At 44.4% G+C, this 15,910-nt stretch overlaps 1 protein-coding gene across 1 annotated transcript in view; it reads right to left on the bottom strand.

Annotated features, from left to right (window-relative positions):
- The window catches only part of MYO5C (myosin VC), a 118,441-nt gene extending 109,258 nt beyond the window's left edge, over window positions 1-9,183 (bottom strand). Inside the window, exon 1 of the mRNA XM_024998030.2 lies at window positions 9,017-9,183. Within this exon, the coding sequence (XP_024853798.1) occupies window positions 9,017-9,043 (27 nt within the window). The 5' untranslated portion in view covers window positions 9,044-9,183. The remainder of the gene's footprint in view (window positions 1-9,016) is intronic.
- Between the last annotated feature and the right edge of the window lie 6,727 nt (window positions 9,184-15,910).

Here is a 15,910-nt window from a genome sequence, read left to right as displayed (position 1 = left end):
TGACCTTGCATATCTGAGTCTCAGCAGAACTTCTGTGAAGATGCCTTGTGAATTCCTTCAAGCTCAAAAAAGAGAAAGAGATGGGTAAAGGATAATGTAACTTGTGAATCTGCGGCTAAGACCTGAGTCCTGATTAATTAGAAAGAGCAATTTAAGGTCTTTAGAAGCATGCTATAAAGCTCTACTGCTGCACCCTGCATTCATCACTGTCACCAATATCTTAGATAAAAAAACCAGAACACGTGTATCAAATATGCACATTAAATGATGAGCTAAAGATGATCAAGATTAAAAAAAATTTTTTTTTAAGATTCAAAAAGGTTTTGATAAGCTGCAGAACACTGAACAACAAGATGGAAAATTAAACAGGAATAAATGTTAACATCCAATGGTTAGGTACCAAAAATTAACTGTATTACAATAGGATTAATATTAAAAAAAAAAAACTAACCTCTATTAAGCATTATGTGTCAGGTATTGTGCTAGGGATTTTATATAAGTTATTTATTGACTTGTGTAAAAATCAATGAAAATGACTGTCAAGACTTAAATCCATTCTATGGGTGTGGAAACTCAGCGAAGTTAAGTAACTTGGTCAATGTCATCCAGTTAGGAAGCAGCGGAGCCAAGACTTAACCCAGTCACCTTGTCAGTGCGTTCCAGGAGCAGCACACAGCAGCTCTGCTTAAAACCAACAGAACACGACTTAATGCTCGCCTGCACAGAGGGCTGCTCACAGAGGCTGCAGCCCTACGAGTTCCACAGTCCTCTGGCTGAGCAGGCCAGACCTGGAGAGCTGTGCCACTAAGATGGGCATCAAGGAATTGAAAATGTTCCAGAGGAAGGTGGCCTTGATGGTGACAGGTCTGGAATGACACTGTAAGAAAGAGTTTGGTAGCAGTGTCACTCTGCTCACGCTCTCTCAGTCCTGCCCACACCTCATTCTAAAGAGCTCCATGTCTCAACTCCTGCCACCCTGCCTCAGGTCCACCAGTCCCTTCTGAAGCTATTCCATGCCTGGTGCCTTTCTTATATCTTCAAATTTCAGTCTTCCACCAGTTCCATACCTTCAGTCTGTGATCATGCCCAGGTGTCCCCTCTTGCCCTCACAGTTTTACTAAAAGAGAAGCAATGCCAAGGACATCCTGGAGGCCGAACCTAAAGATACTTCCTCAGCCTTCATTCTCCTTGACTCCTCTGCAGCTAGAGAACTGACTGCCGAATTGTTACTGATATACATGGTCTCCATACTTTGCATATTTTGTTTATGATCACACAGCTGATAAATTCTTGTGTCTTCATTTTACCATGTTGTTACGAACTCTTCATAAGTAGCATTTTCAATGGCTTCATACTATTCTTTTTTCTGTAATTCACTTAACTCTAGCCCTATGCTGGACATTGGGATTGGTTCCATTTTAGTTACCAGAAGTAATTAGAATAACTAATTAGTTATTAGAAGGTTATTTGATCTGATAAATAACCAGATGTTGGAGGAGGTAGCCATGAAATGGATGGACTTTCCAAAACTCCTCTGTGTTGTGGGGAGAAAGGTCAGATCCCTTGAAGAAACTGAAGATGATGAAGTCGGTTGAATAGGTGGTAACAGTAGGATGTATTAAGAAGACAGGCTTTTAATCCTAGCTTGATTGCTTCTATGGAACCTTAGGCAACTTACTTGCTGCTACTGCTAAGTCGCTTCAGTCGTGTCCGACTCTGTGCGACCCCATAGACCGCAGCCCACCAGGCTCCCCCGTCCCTGGGATTCTCCAGGCAAGAACACTGGAGTGGGTTGCCATTTCCTTCTCCAATGCATGAAAGTTTGAGTGATTTGTAAAAATGGGATAGCAATATCTAACACATCAGATCAGATCAGACCAGATCAGTCGCTCAGTCGTGTCCGACTCTTTGCGACCCCATGAATCGCAGCACGCCAGGCCTCCCTGTCCATCACCAACTCCCGGAGTTCACTCAGACTCACGTTCATCGAGTCAGCGATGCCATCCAGCCATCTCATCCTCTGTCGTCCCCTTCTCCTTCTGCCCCCAATCCCTCCCAGCATCAGAGTCTTTTCCAATGAGTCAACTCTTCGCATGAGGTGGCCAAAGTACTGGAATTTCAGCTTTAGCATCATTCCTTCCAAAGAAATCCCAGGGCTGATCTCCTTCAGAATGGACTGGTTGGATCTCCTTGCAGTCCAAGGGACTCTCAAGAGTCTTCTCCAACACCACAGTTCAAAAGCATCAATTCTTCGGCACTCAGCCTTCTTCACAGTCCAACTCTCACATCCATACATGACCACAGGAAAAACCATAGCCTTGACTAGACGAACCTTTGTTGGCAAAGTAATGTCTCTGCTTTTGAATATGCTATCTAAGTTGGTCATAACTTTCCTTCCAAGGAGTAAGCGTCTTTTAATTTCATGACTGCAGTCACCATCTGTAGTGATTTTGGAGCCCAGAAAAATAAAGTCTGACACTGTTTTCACTGTTTCCCCATCTATTTCCCATGAAGTGGTGGGACCGGATGCCATGATCTTCGTTTTCTGAATGTTGAGCTTTAAGCCAACTGTTTCACTCTCCACTTTCACTTTCATCAAGAGGCTTTTGAGTTCCTCTTCACTTTCTGCCATAAGGGTGGTGTCATCTGCATATCTGAGGTTATTGATATTTCTCCCAGCAATCTTGATTCCAGTTTGTGTTTCTTCCAGTCCAGCGTTTCTCATGATGTACTCTGCATAGAAGTTAAATAAACAGGGTGACAATATACAGCCTTGACGAACTCCGTTTCCTATTTGGAACCAGTCTGTTGTTCCATGTCCAGTTCTAACTGTTGCTTCCTGACCTGCCTCAAGAGGCAGATCAGGTGGTCTGGTATTCCCATCTCTTTCAGAATTTTCCACAGTTTATTGTGATCCACACAGTCCAAGGCTTTGGCATAGTCAATAAAGCAGGAATAGATGTTTTCCTGGAACTCTCTTGCTTTTTCTATGATCCAGCAGATGTTGGAAATTTGATTTCTGGTTCCTTTGCCTTTTCTAAAACCAGCTTGAACATCAGGAAGTTCACGGTTCACATATTGCTGAAGCCTGGCTTGGAGAATTTTGAGCATTACTTTACTAGTGTGTGAGATGAGTGCAATTGTGTGGTAGTTTGAGCATTCTTTGGCATTGCCTTTCTTTGGGACTGGAATGAAAACTGACCTTTTGCAGTCCTGTGGCCACTGCTGAGTTTTCCAAATTTGCTGGCATATTGAGTGCAGCACTTTCACAGCATCATCTTCCAGGATTTGGAATAGCTCCACTGGAATTCCATCACCTCCACTAGCTTTGTTCGTAGTGATGCTTTCTAAGGCCCACTTGACTTCACATTCCAGGATGTCTGGCTCTAGGTCAGTGATCACACCATTGTGATAATCTGGGTCGTGAAGATCTTTTTTGTACAGTTCTTCTGTGTATTCTTGCCATCTCTTCTTAATATCTTCTGCTTCTGTTAGGTCCATACCATTTCTGTCCTTTATCAAGCCCATCTTTGCATGAAATGTTCCTTTGGTATCTCTGATTTTCTTGAAGAGATCCCTAGTCTTTCCCATTCTGTTGTTTTCCTCTATTTCTTGCATTGATCGCTGAAGAAGGCTTTCTTATCTCTTCTTGCTATTCTTTGGAACTCTGCATTCAGATGCTTATATCTTTCCTTTTCTCCTTTGCTTTTCGCTTCTCTTCTTTTCACAGCTATTTGTAAGGCCTCCCCAGACAGCCATTTTGCTTTTTTGCATTTCTTTTCTATGGGAATGATCTTGATCCATGTCTCCTGTACAGTGTCACGAACCTCATTCCATAGTTCATCAGGCACTCTATCTATCAGATCTAGGCCCTTAAATCTATTTCTCACTTCCACCGTATAATCATAAGGGATTTGATTTAGGTCATACCTGAATGGTCTAGTGGTTTTCCCTACTTTCTTCAATTTCAGTCTGAATTTGGCAATAAGGAGTTCATGGTCTGAGCCACAGTCAGCTCCTGGTCTTGTTTTTGCTGACTGTATAGAGCTTCTCCATCTTTGGCTGCAAAGAATATAATCAATCTGATTTTGGTGTTGACCATCTTTTGATGTCCATGTATAGAGTCTTCTCTTGTGTTGTTGGAAGAGGGTGTTTGTTATGACCAGTGCATTCAGATTAAATGAAAGATGCTCTGAGGATAAAGTTCACAAACCTCTGAGGATGGCATCTGGCACATAAGAAGTAGTCAGTGACTATAAGATAAAAGTAACCATGATCCACACCATCTTTGTCATGCCCATAGCTCTTTCTGAAAGCAGAAAAACTCATTCATGCGTGCACACATCAAACATTTACTGAGTCCTTACTGCTCCCTGTTCTCTAGAAACTCTTGGTCAACAGGGGAGAAAGAGTTAAGGAGCTGCTACATCATCATGAAATGTGCCTGGATGGAGGGACTGGCTGCAAAAATTTCTCAGAAGAGGCACTGCTCATCAATGTGAATTAACCTCAACAAGAGGTTAATATCCAAAATACACAAGTACCCCATACAACTCAAAATAAAATAAACAACCCAATGAAAAAATGGGCAGAAGACATCAATAGACATTTGTCCAAAGAATACATACAGATGGGCAATGGGCACATGAAAAGATGCTTGATGCTGCTAATTATTAGCAATTAATTAATAATGATTGGGCTTCCCTGGTTGGCTCAATGGTAAAGAATCTGTCTGCCAATGCAGGAGACAGAGGAGATGTGGTTTCAATCCCTGGGCTGGGAAGATGCCTCGGAGGAAATGGCAACTCACTTTAGTATTCTTGCCTGGGAAATCCCATGGACAGAGGAGCCTGGCAGGCCACCGCCCATGGGGTCACAAGAGTCGGACACAACTTAGCTACTAAACAACAACTAATAATAATTAATTATTATTATAGAAATGCAAATTAAAACCATAATGAAGTATCGCCTCATAGTGACCATACTGCCCATCATCAAAATGTCTACAACTAATAAATGCAGGAGTGGGTGTGGAAAAAAAAACCTTCTGATACTGTTGGTAGGAATATAAATTGATGGTCACTATGGAAAACAGTATGGAGGTTCCTTAAAAAACTAAAAATAGCACTACCGTATTATTCAGCAATCCCAATCCTGGTCCTATATCCGAAAAAGATGAAAACTCTCATTCAAAAGGATACATGCCCTGCAATGTTCATAGCAGCCCTATTCATAATAGCCAAGACATGGAGACAATCCAGTGCCCATCAACAGATGACTGGCTTAAGAAGATGTGTTTCTCATACACACACACACACACATTCAGCCATAAAAAAAGAATGAAATACTTCCATTTGCAGCAACACAGATGGACCTAGAGAATATCACATTAAGTTGGAGAAAGACAAATATTATACCTTTACATGTATAATCAAAAAAATAATACACATGGATCTATATACAGAACAGACTCACACGGGAAACAAACGTATGGTTACCAACGGGGGAAAGGAGTGGAGGAGGGAGAGATAAACTAGGAGCACGGGATCAACAGATCCAAACTACTATAGATAAGATAGATAAGCAAAAAGGGTTTACTGTATAACACAGGGAACAACATTCAATATCTTGCACTCGTCTATCAAGGAAAATAATCTGAAAAAAGATATATAACTGAGTAACTTTGCTGTACACCTGAAACGAATACAATATTGTAAATCAACTGTACTTCGATTAAAAAGAGAGAGAGCGATGCGGCACTGCTCAAATTGAATTTGTAAAGGTAAGGCTCCGGTGAGCAGCACAGACAGATACTGTACCAGGGCACAGAGTGGTGAAGCTGCAGGAACGCACTGCAGGGCAGCAGGAAGCCTGGCAAAGCATGAGCCAAGGTAGGAGCTGGCAGGTGGCTCCTGACGATGCGGGGGTTGGGGTGGGGGTGGGGGGGCTTGTGGCTGGTTGCTGAGTCTGAAAGTGACAAGGGCCCCCAGAGTGGCTCAAGTAGAGGATGGCCGGACCGGTTTTTCTCAGAGAGATTTCAAATAGTGGAGCTGCTGAACAGCAACCGCTTTGAACATTTCTAAGGCATATTGCCAAACAGATTTTGAAAAGGGGTGGGTCATTTTACACTCCAACTGTCAGCAACTACTCTCAACACTTTGCCTCGCAGGAGTCTCCTTTCTCAGAACCTCTTCCTGTGGTTCCCACGCCAGGTCTCTTGTGTCCTCCTCCCTGCAGTGGCTCCATCTGCCTCCCCTCAGCCTCCTCTCCCTTTCTGAGGGGATGCAGCCCTAGTGTCCTGTCTTGGCTCTCTTTCACATCTTGCTGAGGCCCTCACTGCCTGGGCTTCAGTGGCTACCTCTGGGCAGAAACTCCTGGCCCATCCTCTACACCAGGCTCCAATCAGCCAGGGCAATGCTCCCAGGAAGCCCCCTCAAACACCTCAGCCTCTGCAGATACAAACCTTGCCTCATAACTCCCCTAACGTCTCCTCCTCTTGAAGTCCCTGCGTCAACAGCACCATCCTGCTTCCATCATCCAGACTCTAATCTCACGTCGTTCTTGGCTCACCCCTCCCACTCAGAGGCCCTAGCTCAGTCTCTCTTCTTTATCTATCTTAAGCTCTCTGGAATCAGCTTGCATCCTTCACTTCTAATACTGCAGCCCTGATTCTTTCCCGGACATTTAGGATGACCTGAGAACTCAGCTACCTGACTCCAGCCTCTCTCCCACAGGCACAGAGTCCCATGGTCAGTGCTGGCATATCTGACTTCCTAAAACACCCCATTCAAAATCTTCATTGGAGTATGAAGCCCTGACTTAACTCTTTGGCAGTCAAGATTTTCCGCTTCTCAGCCCTACCCTTGAGCAGGCTTTCCAGGCCTCAGCAAATTGAATTCCTCGACAGTACTCACATCTCATTAACCAGAAAATTTCTGGGATTTCCTGGTGGTGCAGTGGATAAGAATCTGGTGATGCAGGGGACATGGGTTTGATCCCGATCCAGAAAGATTCTACATACCAAGGAGCAACTAAACCCATGCGCCACAACTACTGAGCCTGTGCTCTAGAGCCTGGGAGCCCCAACTACTGAGCCCGCATGCTGCAGCTACTGAAGCCTGAGTGCCTAGAACCTCTTCTTTGCAATAAGAGAAGCCACCTCAATGAGAAGCCTGAGCAGCACAATGAAGGGTAGCCCCTGCTCACTGCATCTAGAGAAAGCCCGCACACAGCAATGAAGACCCAGTGCAGCCAAAAATATATAAATTAAATTAAAAAAGAAACCTCCTGGAGGCAAGACTATCACTTAAAATTTTTTTCTACCCGCCCCCCACCCCCAAGCAGGAAGGTGGAGGGAGGGAGTGATAGGGAAGCAAGGGAGAGAGTGTAAGCTTTTGTCTCAGTTTAAAGAAGAACTCTTTAACAAAGCAAGTTCACTAAAACCTAAACAGGGAGCTTCACAGATGGGTAGCTCTGAAACTGACAAAGTGGAGGCTGACTGGCTACCGGGAAGAAAGGTAGCAGCTTACGGACACAGGACTTACTTGGACACAAAATGGGTGGAGATGGCCATCAAGGTGCCCTTCGGCTCTGGGAGTCTCAGTCTTTGTCCATCCAAGCTCACCTCTAGAAAACTCGTCCATAGTAGTTTTTCTACATTGTGCCTGGTACCTGCTGCCGCTGCTGCTAAGTCGCTTCAGTCGTGTCCGACTCTGTGCGACCCCATAGACAGCAGCCCACCAGGCTCCCTGTCCCTGGGACTCTCCAGGCAAGGTACCTAGTAGTTGGTATTTAATAAATATTTCTAGTGTGAGGCACTTGATGACAGGTGTCCTCACATCCCTGTATTTTTGCTTCAAGAAAAATTACTTCAAATGGATGAATCAAAATTTTTTTCTCTGTCCTCCAAAGTAGCTTCCAAGAATACTTTTGTTCAAGAATTTTCTTTTACCTTCAATAAGTTGAAGCCCTAAGTAGCATGTTTGAAGATCTGATGACTCACATTCTCCCAGGTAAAACTATTCCAACACTGCCATTTAGAATTCTGGTTAATGGAAATGCATTAGAGGGGGAAATAGTTTGGTTAATTTATATTTTTACTATTAACTAAACAAAGTAGAAGAAAAAAAGTTGCTTAAACAACTAAAACAAATTTACAGCCAGTGCTTATTTCTACAGCAAAAGTGTCTTTTTAAACATAAATCTAGGGCACATGTCAGGGGAAATTGTTGAATTCTAGTCTTTTCCATTTGAATACTGGGGACCAGGGACCACAGATTTCCTCCACTGGGGTAGGGGATGGCTTTATAGCGATTAGAATGGATTTTTTTCAGAAGGGCCAACACTTTCACACTTTTTATCCTAGTATTTAACCAAGCTCATCTCAGAAGATTCTGGGCACCGTGTGGGTATGTTGGCCTTCCTAGACTGGGGTGGGGTTGCGGGGAGGGGTAGGGGGGGAACCCTCTGGTGGCGAAGAGGAGGTTTCAGAGGAATGCTCTGGAGTGATTCCCAGAGTCAGAATGCAGGAATTCTAGAAAACATCCTGAATGCTGCAGTTCCAGCTTCTGTGCCAACATGCTCAGAGGGGCTCCCAAGAGGAAAGATTATGGATGTTATTATTTGCCCATGTCTGAGGTTTCTAAGTCTCCATGGGCAACTCTGATTCCACCTGTGGCTCAGGAGGAGGGGCAGAGAGGCGCAGGAACAGGACACGCGACCCCCCGGAAACCGAGAAGCTAGGGTCCGGAGCAGCAGCCTCTCGCACTCGGTCTTCCCAGCCCGAGGGGACTCTGGCTGCCGGGGGAGGGGTGGGGAAGAGAGGGCCTTCCCCACGGTCAGGGGCCGGAGCTCTCGAGGGGGCGACGCTCCCCGGACCCGCAGTTCCTCCGCAGCCCCTCCCCGAGGCGAGAACGCCAGGTGCACAGGTTTGGCCCGGCCGCCAGGTACAGTCAGCACTAGCGCCTGCCCGCTGCCCTCCCACGCGCCCTCCCTTAGGTCTGGTCCTCCCGCCTACCTTTGTGTATAGCTCGGCTACCGCCATGGGCAGACAGGGCAGCTCGAGGGCTGCGGAGATGAGAGGCTCGGGGGCTGGGCGGGCGGCTCCGCGGCCCAGCGGAAGGCAACCGTCCTGCAGGCCCAACAAATTACGACCGGATCCTGCTGTGGGAGAAGTTTTCCAGCAGCCGAGAAACTTTCCCGAGTGCTGGCGGCGGGGGAGGAAAGGAGTCCCGGATTGGCCCTTCCCGGCCCACCTGGCGAGGCCTCGCTGTGATTGGCGGGACGGGGGCTGCGGGCGGGGCGCCCCGCCGCCCCGCAGGTTCCCGCGGTTAAGTGGGTCCACCTGGCGGGGTCAGAGAGCGCTCAGCCAAGAACTAGTCCGCTGGGGATTCGCGGGCTCTCAAAGCAGGAAAAAGGTGTGTTCCAAAGCGTTCCCGACCAAGTTTTAGCTTCTTTAGGTCTCTGCGTGCTTAGTGGAAAGAGCATAGGATATAACTATTTGCATAGAAAATCCAGGAGAACCACTAGAACTTGTTAAAGAGTTCAGTCAGGTAACTAGATTCAAAATCAGATGTTAAAATGAATAATTCTCCTGTGTATGATCAATAGCCAGTTAGAAAATATTATAGAAAGATAGAAAACAAGGTATTTGTAATATCAACGAAAACGAAGTATCTGCTGACAAAATCGCACTTTACCTTTGTGGAGAAAATGTTTGAATTTATTTTCAAGGGTCAAAAAGAACATTGGAATGGGGAGTCATGCTGTTTTCATGGCTAGGAATATTTAATATTGTACAGGTGTCAGTTCGGTTCAGTTCAGTCACTCAGTTGTGTCCAACTCTCTGCGACCCCATGAACTGCAGCACACCAGGCCTCCCTGTCCATCACCAACTCCCGGAGTTCACTCAAACTCATGTCCATCGAGTCGGTGATGCCATCCAGCTATCTCATCCTCTGTCGTCTCCTCCTCCTGCCCCCAATCCCTCCCAGCATCAGAGTCTTTTCCAATGAGTCAACTCTTCACATGAGGTGGCCAAAGTATTGGAGTTTCAGCTTTAGCGTCAGTCCTTCCAAAGAACACCCAGGACTGATCTCCTTTAGGATGGACTGGTAGGATCTCCTTGCAGTCCAAGGGACTCTCAGAAGTCTCCTCCAACACCACAGTTCAAAAGCATTAATTCTTTGGCGTTCAGCTTTCTTTACAGTCCAACTCTCACATCCATACATGACCACTGGAAAAACCATAGCCTTGACTAGACGGACCTTTGTTGGCAAAGTAATGTTTCTGCTTTTGAATATACTATCTAGGTTGGTCATAACCTTCCTTCCTTCCAAGGAATAAGTGTCTTTTAATTTCATGGCTGCAATCACCATCTGCAGTGATTTTGGAGCAAAAAAAAATCAAAGTCTGACACTGTTTCCACTGTTTCCCCATCTATTTGCCATGAAGTGATGGGACCAGATGCCATGATCTTAGTTTTCTGAATGTTGAGCTTTAAGCCAACTTTTTCACTTTTCTCTTTCACTTTCATCAAGAGGCTTTTTAGTTCCTCTTTCTGCCATAAGGGTGGTGTCATCTGCATATCTGAGGTTATTGATATTTCTCCCGGCAATCTTGATTCCAGCTTGTATTTCTTCCAGCCCAGCGTTTCTCTTGATGTACTCTGCATATAAGTTAAATAAGCAGGGTGACAATATACAGCCTTGACGTACTCCTTTTCCTATTTGGAACCAGTCTGTTGTTCCATGTCCAGTTCTAACTGTTGCTTCCTGACCCACATATAGGTTTCTCAAGAGGCAGGTCAGGTGGCCTGGTATTCCCATCTCTTTCAATTTTCCACAGTTTATTGTGATCCACACAGTCAAAGGCTTTGGCATAGCGAATAAAGCAGCATTTTAATTACCAGCAAAAAGCACTAAGAGGGGATGCTGCTGCTGCTGCTATGTCACTTCAGTCCTGTCCGACTCTGTGCGACCCCATAGACGGCAGCCCACCAGGCTCCCACCGTCCCTGGGATTCTCCAGGCAAGAACACTGGAGCGGGTTGCCATTTCCTTCTCCAGTGCATGAAAGTGAAAAGTGAAAGTTAAGTCGCTCAGTAAGTGTCCAACTGTTCGTGACCCCATGGACTGCAGCCTACCAGCTCCTCCGTCCATGGGATTTTCCAGGCAAGAGTACTGGAGTAGGGTGCCATTGCCTTCTCCCAAAGTGGCTGTTACAAATAATGCTTCTTTTTTAACAAAGAAATTTAAAGTTATCAGTTTCCTTCTATGATCGGCTTTGGTGACATCTCATATACTTTGACTTCGTTGCATTTTTATTTTGAAAGAAAATGAAGAGTTCAAAATATTTTCTAATTTTCCTTGTGATTTCTTCTTTGTTATTAGAAGCATCTTATTTAATTTCCAAATATTTGCATATTTTGCAAATTTCCTTCTATTTTCTTCTAATTTGATTCTGTTGATTTCTAATTTGCTTCCCTTCTCTACTGTGGTCAGAGAACATTCTTTATGTGATCTCAATATTGTTCAATGTACTAAACTCTTTTCATTGTCTCGCATGTGATTTATTCTGAAGAATGATCAGTATGTACTTTGAAAGAATATAGGTAAAGGGTTCTATAAATGTCAGTTAGATCAAGGTGGTTAATATTGTTTTCAAGTCTTATATATTCTTGCTGATTTTGTCTACTTCAGCTAATTACATGCGTGTGCTCCTTTTCTCTCTTTCCCTCTCTCTGTCTCCCTCCCCCGTATGCTCCTCCACTTTCTTCTCTTCGAGTCTTTGGGTTGGCATGCCCTCACGCTTCAAGGATGGATTCTCCTGCTATCTTCTAAATAAAATAGAGCTGTAACACTGATTTGCCTAAGAGCTATAACACGGTTTGCCCAAGACCCAAGAGCTGTGACGTGCTGAGGGCTTTAATGTCCGTCACTCCAAATCTTTGTTGTGACGAGACAAAGAACCGGGGAGCATACACTCACGCGACATCTATGGTGCCATAACTCGGATTTAACCTGGCTGAACCAACCTCCACGCAGAAGAGGCCATGCACAGCAGGAGCCCAACTCAGTGAAGCTTCTGGCACTAGAGGCAGAAGGCAAAGAAACCCAGAGCAGGGGAAGGCCCATTGTGCCGGAAACCGGGACAGTGAAAAACGAACTCAGCAGAAAGCTCATGCAGCCCAGTCTCAGATTCCAGAAGACCTCTGGTTAAGGTAAGAGGTCCTCGCTCCTATGGCTGGAGGGACTTTTACAATCTCTCATTTCTTGTTTCCTTGAACCTCCCGTGAACAGGTGGGCAGCAGGGGGCACAACTGAGAGACTCTGTTACACAAGCCAGCGGGGGTTCTTCTGTTCTTTCTCTTCTCTGTGCCAAGGATCAGACCAATGAAACTGTGAGCACCGGTCAGATATTTAGCAAATTTTCTGGCAGGCTATGAAGGGGATTGGAGAAGGCAATAGCACCCCACTCCAGTACTTTTTCCTGAAAAATCCCATGGACAGAGGAGCCTGGTAGGCTGCAGTCCATGGGGTTGCTAGAGTGGACACAACTGAGCGACTTCACTTTCACTTTTCACTTTCATGCATTGGAGAAGGAAATGGCAACCCACTCCAGTGTTCTTGCCTGGAGAATCCCAGGGACGGGGACGCCTGGTGGGCTGCCGTCTACAGGGTTGCACAGAGTCGGACACGACTGAAGTGACTTAGCAGCAGCAGAGGCATGATATTGATGGCTACAATTATTATTGCTGTCAATTTATCCTTTCAATTTTGCCAAATTTTACTTCATGTACCTTGGGGTTCTGTTAGGTGTATATAATTTTTAAAAACAGAGAAAACAAAAACAAGGACTCAGGCAAGGCTTATTTCTTTCTCATATATGCATATATTTTAGATTATTTTCTATTATAGATTATTATAAGATATTGAACATAGTGCCTTGTGCTATACAGGAACAGCTACAGTAAATCCTGTTGTTTATCTCTTTTATTTATAATAATAGTTTGTATCTATTAATCCCATAATCCCAATTTACCCATACTTCCTTTCCCCTTTGGTAAACAGAAATTTTCAAATGCAGTACTTGGATGCAATCTCAAAAATGACAGAATGATCTCTGTTCATTTCCAAGGTAAACCATTCAATATCACAGTAATCCAAGTCTATGCCCCGATAGTAACGCTGAAGAAGCTGAAGTTGAATGGTTCTATGAAGACCCACAAGACTTTTTAGAACTAACACCCGAAAAAGATGTCCTTTTCGTTATATGGGACTGGAATGCAAAAGTAGGAAGTCAAGAAACACCTGGAGTAACAAGCAAATTTGGCCTTAGAGTACAGAATGAAGGAGGGCAAAGGCGAATAGAGTTTTACCAAGAGAACGCACTGGTCATAGCAAACACCCTCTTCCAACAACACAAGAGAAGACTCTACACATGGACATCACCAGATGGCCAACACTGAAATCAGATTGATTATATTCTTTGCAGCCAAAGATGGAGACGCTCCATACAGTCAGCAAAAACAAGACTGGGAGCTGACTGTGGCTCAGATCATGAACTCCTTATTGCCAAATTCAGACTTAGATTGAAGAAAGTGGGGAAAACCACTAGACCATTCAGGTATGACCTAAGTCAAATCCCTTATGATTATACAGTGGAAGTGAGAAATAGATTTAACAGACTAGATCTGATAGACAGAGTGCCTGATGAACTATGGACGGAGGTTCCTGACATTGTATGGGAGACAGGGAACAAGACCAACCCCAAGAAAAAGAAATGCAAAAAGGCAAAATGGCTGCCAGAGGAGGCCTTACAAATAGCTGTGAAAAGAAGGGAAGTGAAAAGCAAAGGAGAAAAGGAAAGACATACCCATTTGAATGCAGAACTCCAAAGAATAGCAAGAAGAGATAAGAAAGCCTTCCTCAGTGATCACTGCAAAGAAATACAGGAAAACAATAGAATGGGAAAGACTAGGGATCTCTTCGGGAAAATCAGAGATACTAAGGGAACATTTCATGCAAAGATGGGCTCAATAAAGGACAGAAATGGTATGGACCTAACAGAAGGAAAGCTATTAAGAAGAGGTGGCAAGAATACACAGAAGAACTGTACAAAAAAGATCTTCACGACCCAGATAATCACGATGGTGTGATCACTCACCTAGAGCCAGATGTCCTGGCATGTGAAGTCAAGTGGGCCTTAGGAAGCATCACTACGAACAAAGCTAGTGGAGGTGATGGAATTCCAGTTGAGCTGTTTCAAATCCTGGAAGATGATGCTGTGAAAGTGGTGCACTCAATAGGCCAGCAAATTTGGAAAACTCAGCAGTAGCCACAGGACTGGGAAAGGTCAGTTTTCATTCCAATCCCAAAGAAAGGCAATGCCAAAGAATGCTCAAACTACCACACAGTTGCACTCATCTCACACGCTAGTAAAGTAATGCTCAAAATTCTCCAAGCCAGGCTTCAGCAATATGTGAACTGTGAACTTCCAGATGTCCAAGCAGGTTTTAGAAAAGGCAAAGGAACCAGAGATCAAATTTCCAACATCTGCTGGATCATTGAAAAAGCAAGAGTTCCAGAAAACCATCTATTTCTGCTTTATTGACTATGCCAAAGCTTTTAAATCTGTGGATCACGACAGACTGTGGAAAATTCTGAAAGAGATGGGAATATCAGACCACCTGACCTGCCTCTTGAGAAACCTATATGCAGGTCAGGAAGCAACAGTTAGAACTGGACATGGAACAACAGACTGGTTCCAAATAGGAAAAGGAGTTCGTCAAGGCTGTATATTGTCACTCTGTATATATGCATATATACTCTGTATATATGCAGAGTACATCATGAGAAATGCTGGGCTGGAGGAAGCACAAGCTGGAATCAAGATTGCTGGGAGAAATATCAATAACCTCAGATATGCAGATGACACCATCCTTATGGAAGAAAGTGAAGAAGAACTAAAGAGCCTCTTGATGAAAGTGAAAGTGGAGAGTGAAAAAGTTGGTTTAAAACTCAACATTCAGAAAACTAAGATCATGGCATCCGGTCCCATCACTTCATGGCAGATAGAGGGGGAAACAGTGGAAACAGTGTCAGACTTTATTTTTTGGGGCTCCAAAATCATTGCAGATGGTGACTGCAGCCATGAAATTAAAAGATGCTTACCACTTGGAAGGAACGTTATGACCAACCTAGACAGCATATTAAAAAGCAGAGACAATTACTTTGTCAACAAAGGTCCATCTAGTCAAGGCTATGGTTTTCCCAGTAGTCATGTATGGATGTAAGAGTTTGCCTATAGAGAAAGCTGAGTGCCAAAGAATTGATGCTTTAGAACTGTGGTGCTGGAGCAGACTTCTGAGAGTCCCTTGGACTGCAAGGAGATCCAACCAGTACATCCTAAAGGAGATCAGTCCTGGATGTTCATTGGAAGGACTGATGCTGAGGCTGAAACTCCAATACTTTGGCCACCTCATGCAAAGACCTGACTCATCTGAAAAGACCCTGATGCTGGGAAGATTGAGGGCAGGAGGAGAAGGGGACGACAGAGGATGAGATGGTTGGATGGCATGACCAACTCAATGGACATGAGTTTGAGTGAACTCCGGGAGTTGGTGATGGACAGGGAGGCCTGGCATGCTGCAGTTCATGGGGTCACAAAGAGTTGGACATGACTGAGCGACTGAACTGAACTGAAACAGAGATTTTTCTTTTTTTGAAGTTTGTTTTCTTTGTCTATGAGTCTGTTTCTGTTCTTGTATATCGATTCATTTTTAACTTGTATTTTCACTTATATTTAGTTCAAAATATTTAAAAGTTTCTCTAGAGATTTCTTCTTTGATCCATGTGTTATTTGCTGCTGCTACTGCTAAGTCGCTTCAGTCGTGTCCGACTCTGTGCGAC

The sequence above is a fragment of the Bos taurus genome, chromosome 10 (genome assembly GCF_002263795.3).
Source record: "Bos taurus isolate L1 Dominette 01449 registration number 42190680 breed Hereford chromosome 10, ARS-UCD2.0, whole genome shotgun sequence".
In the NCBI taxonomy this organism is placed as follows: Eukaryota; Metazoa; Chordata; class Mammalia; order Artiodactyla; family Bovidae; genus Bos; species Bos taurus.
This window is presented reverse-complemented; position numbering and strand designations above follow the sequence as displayed.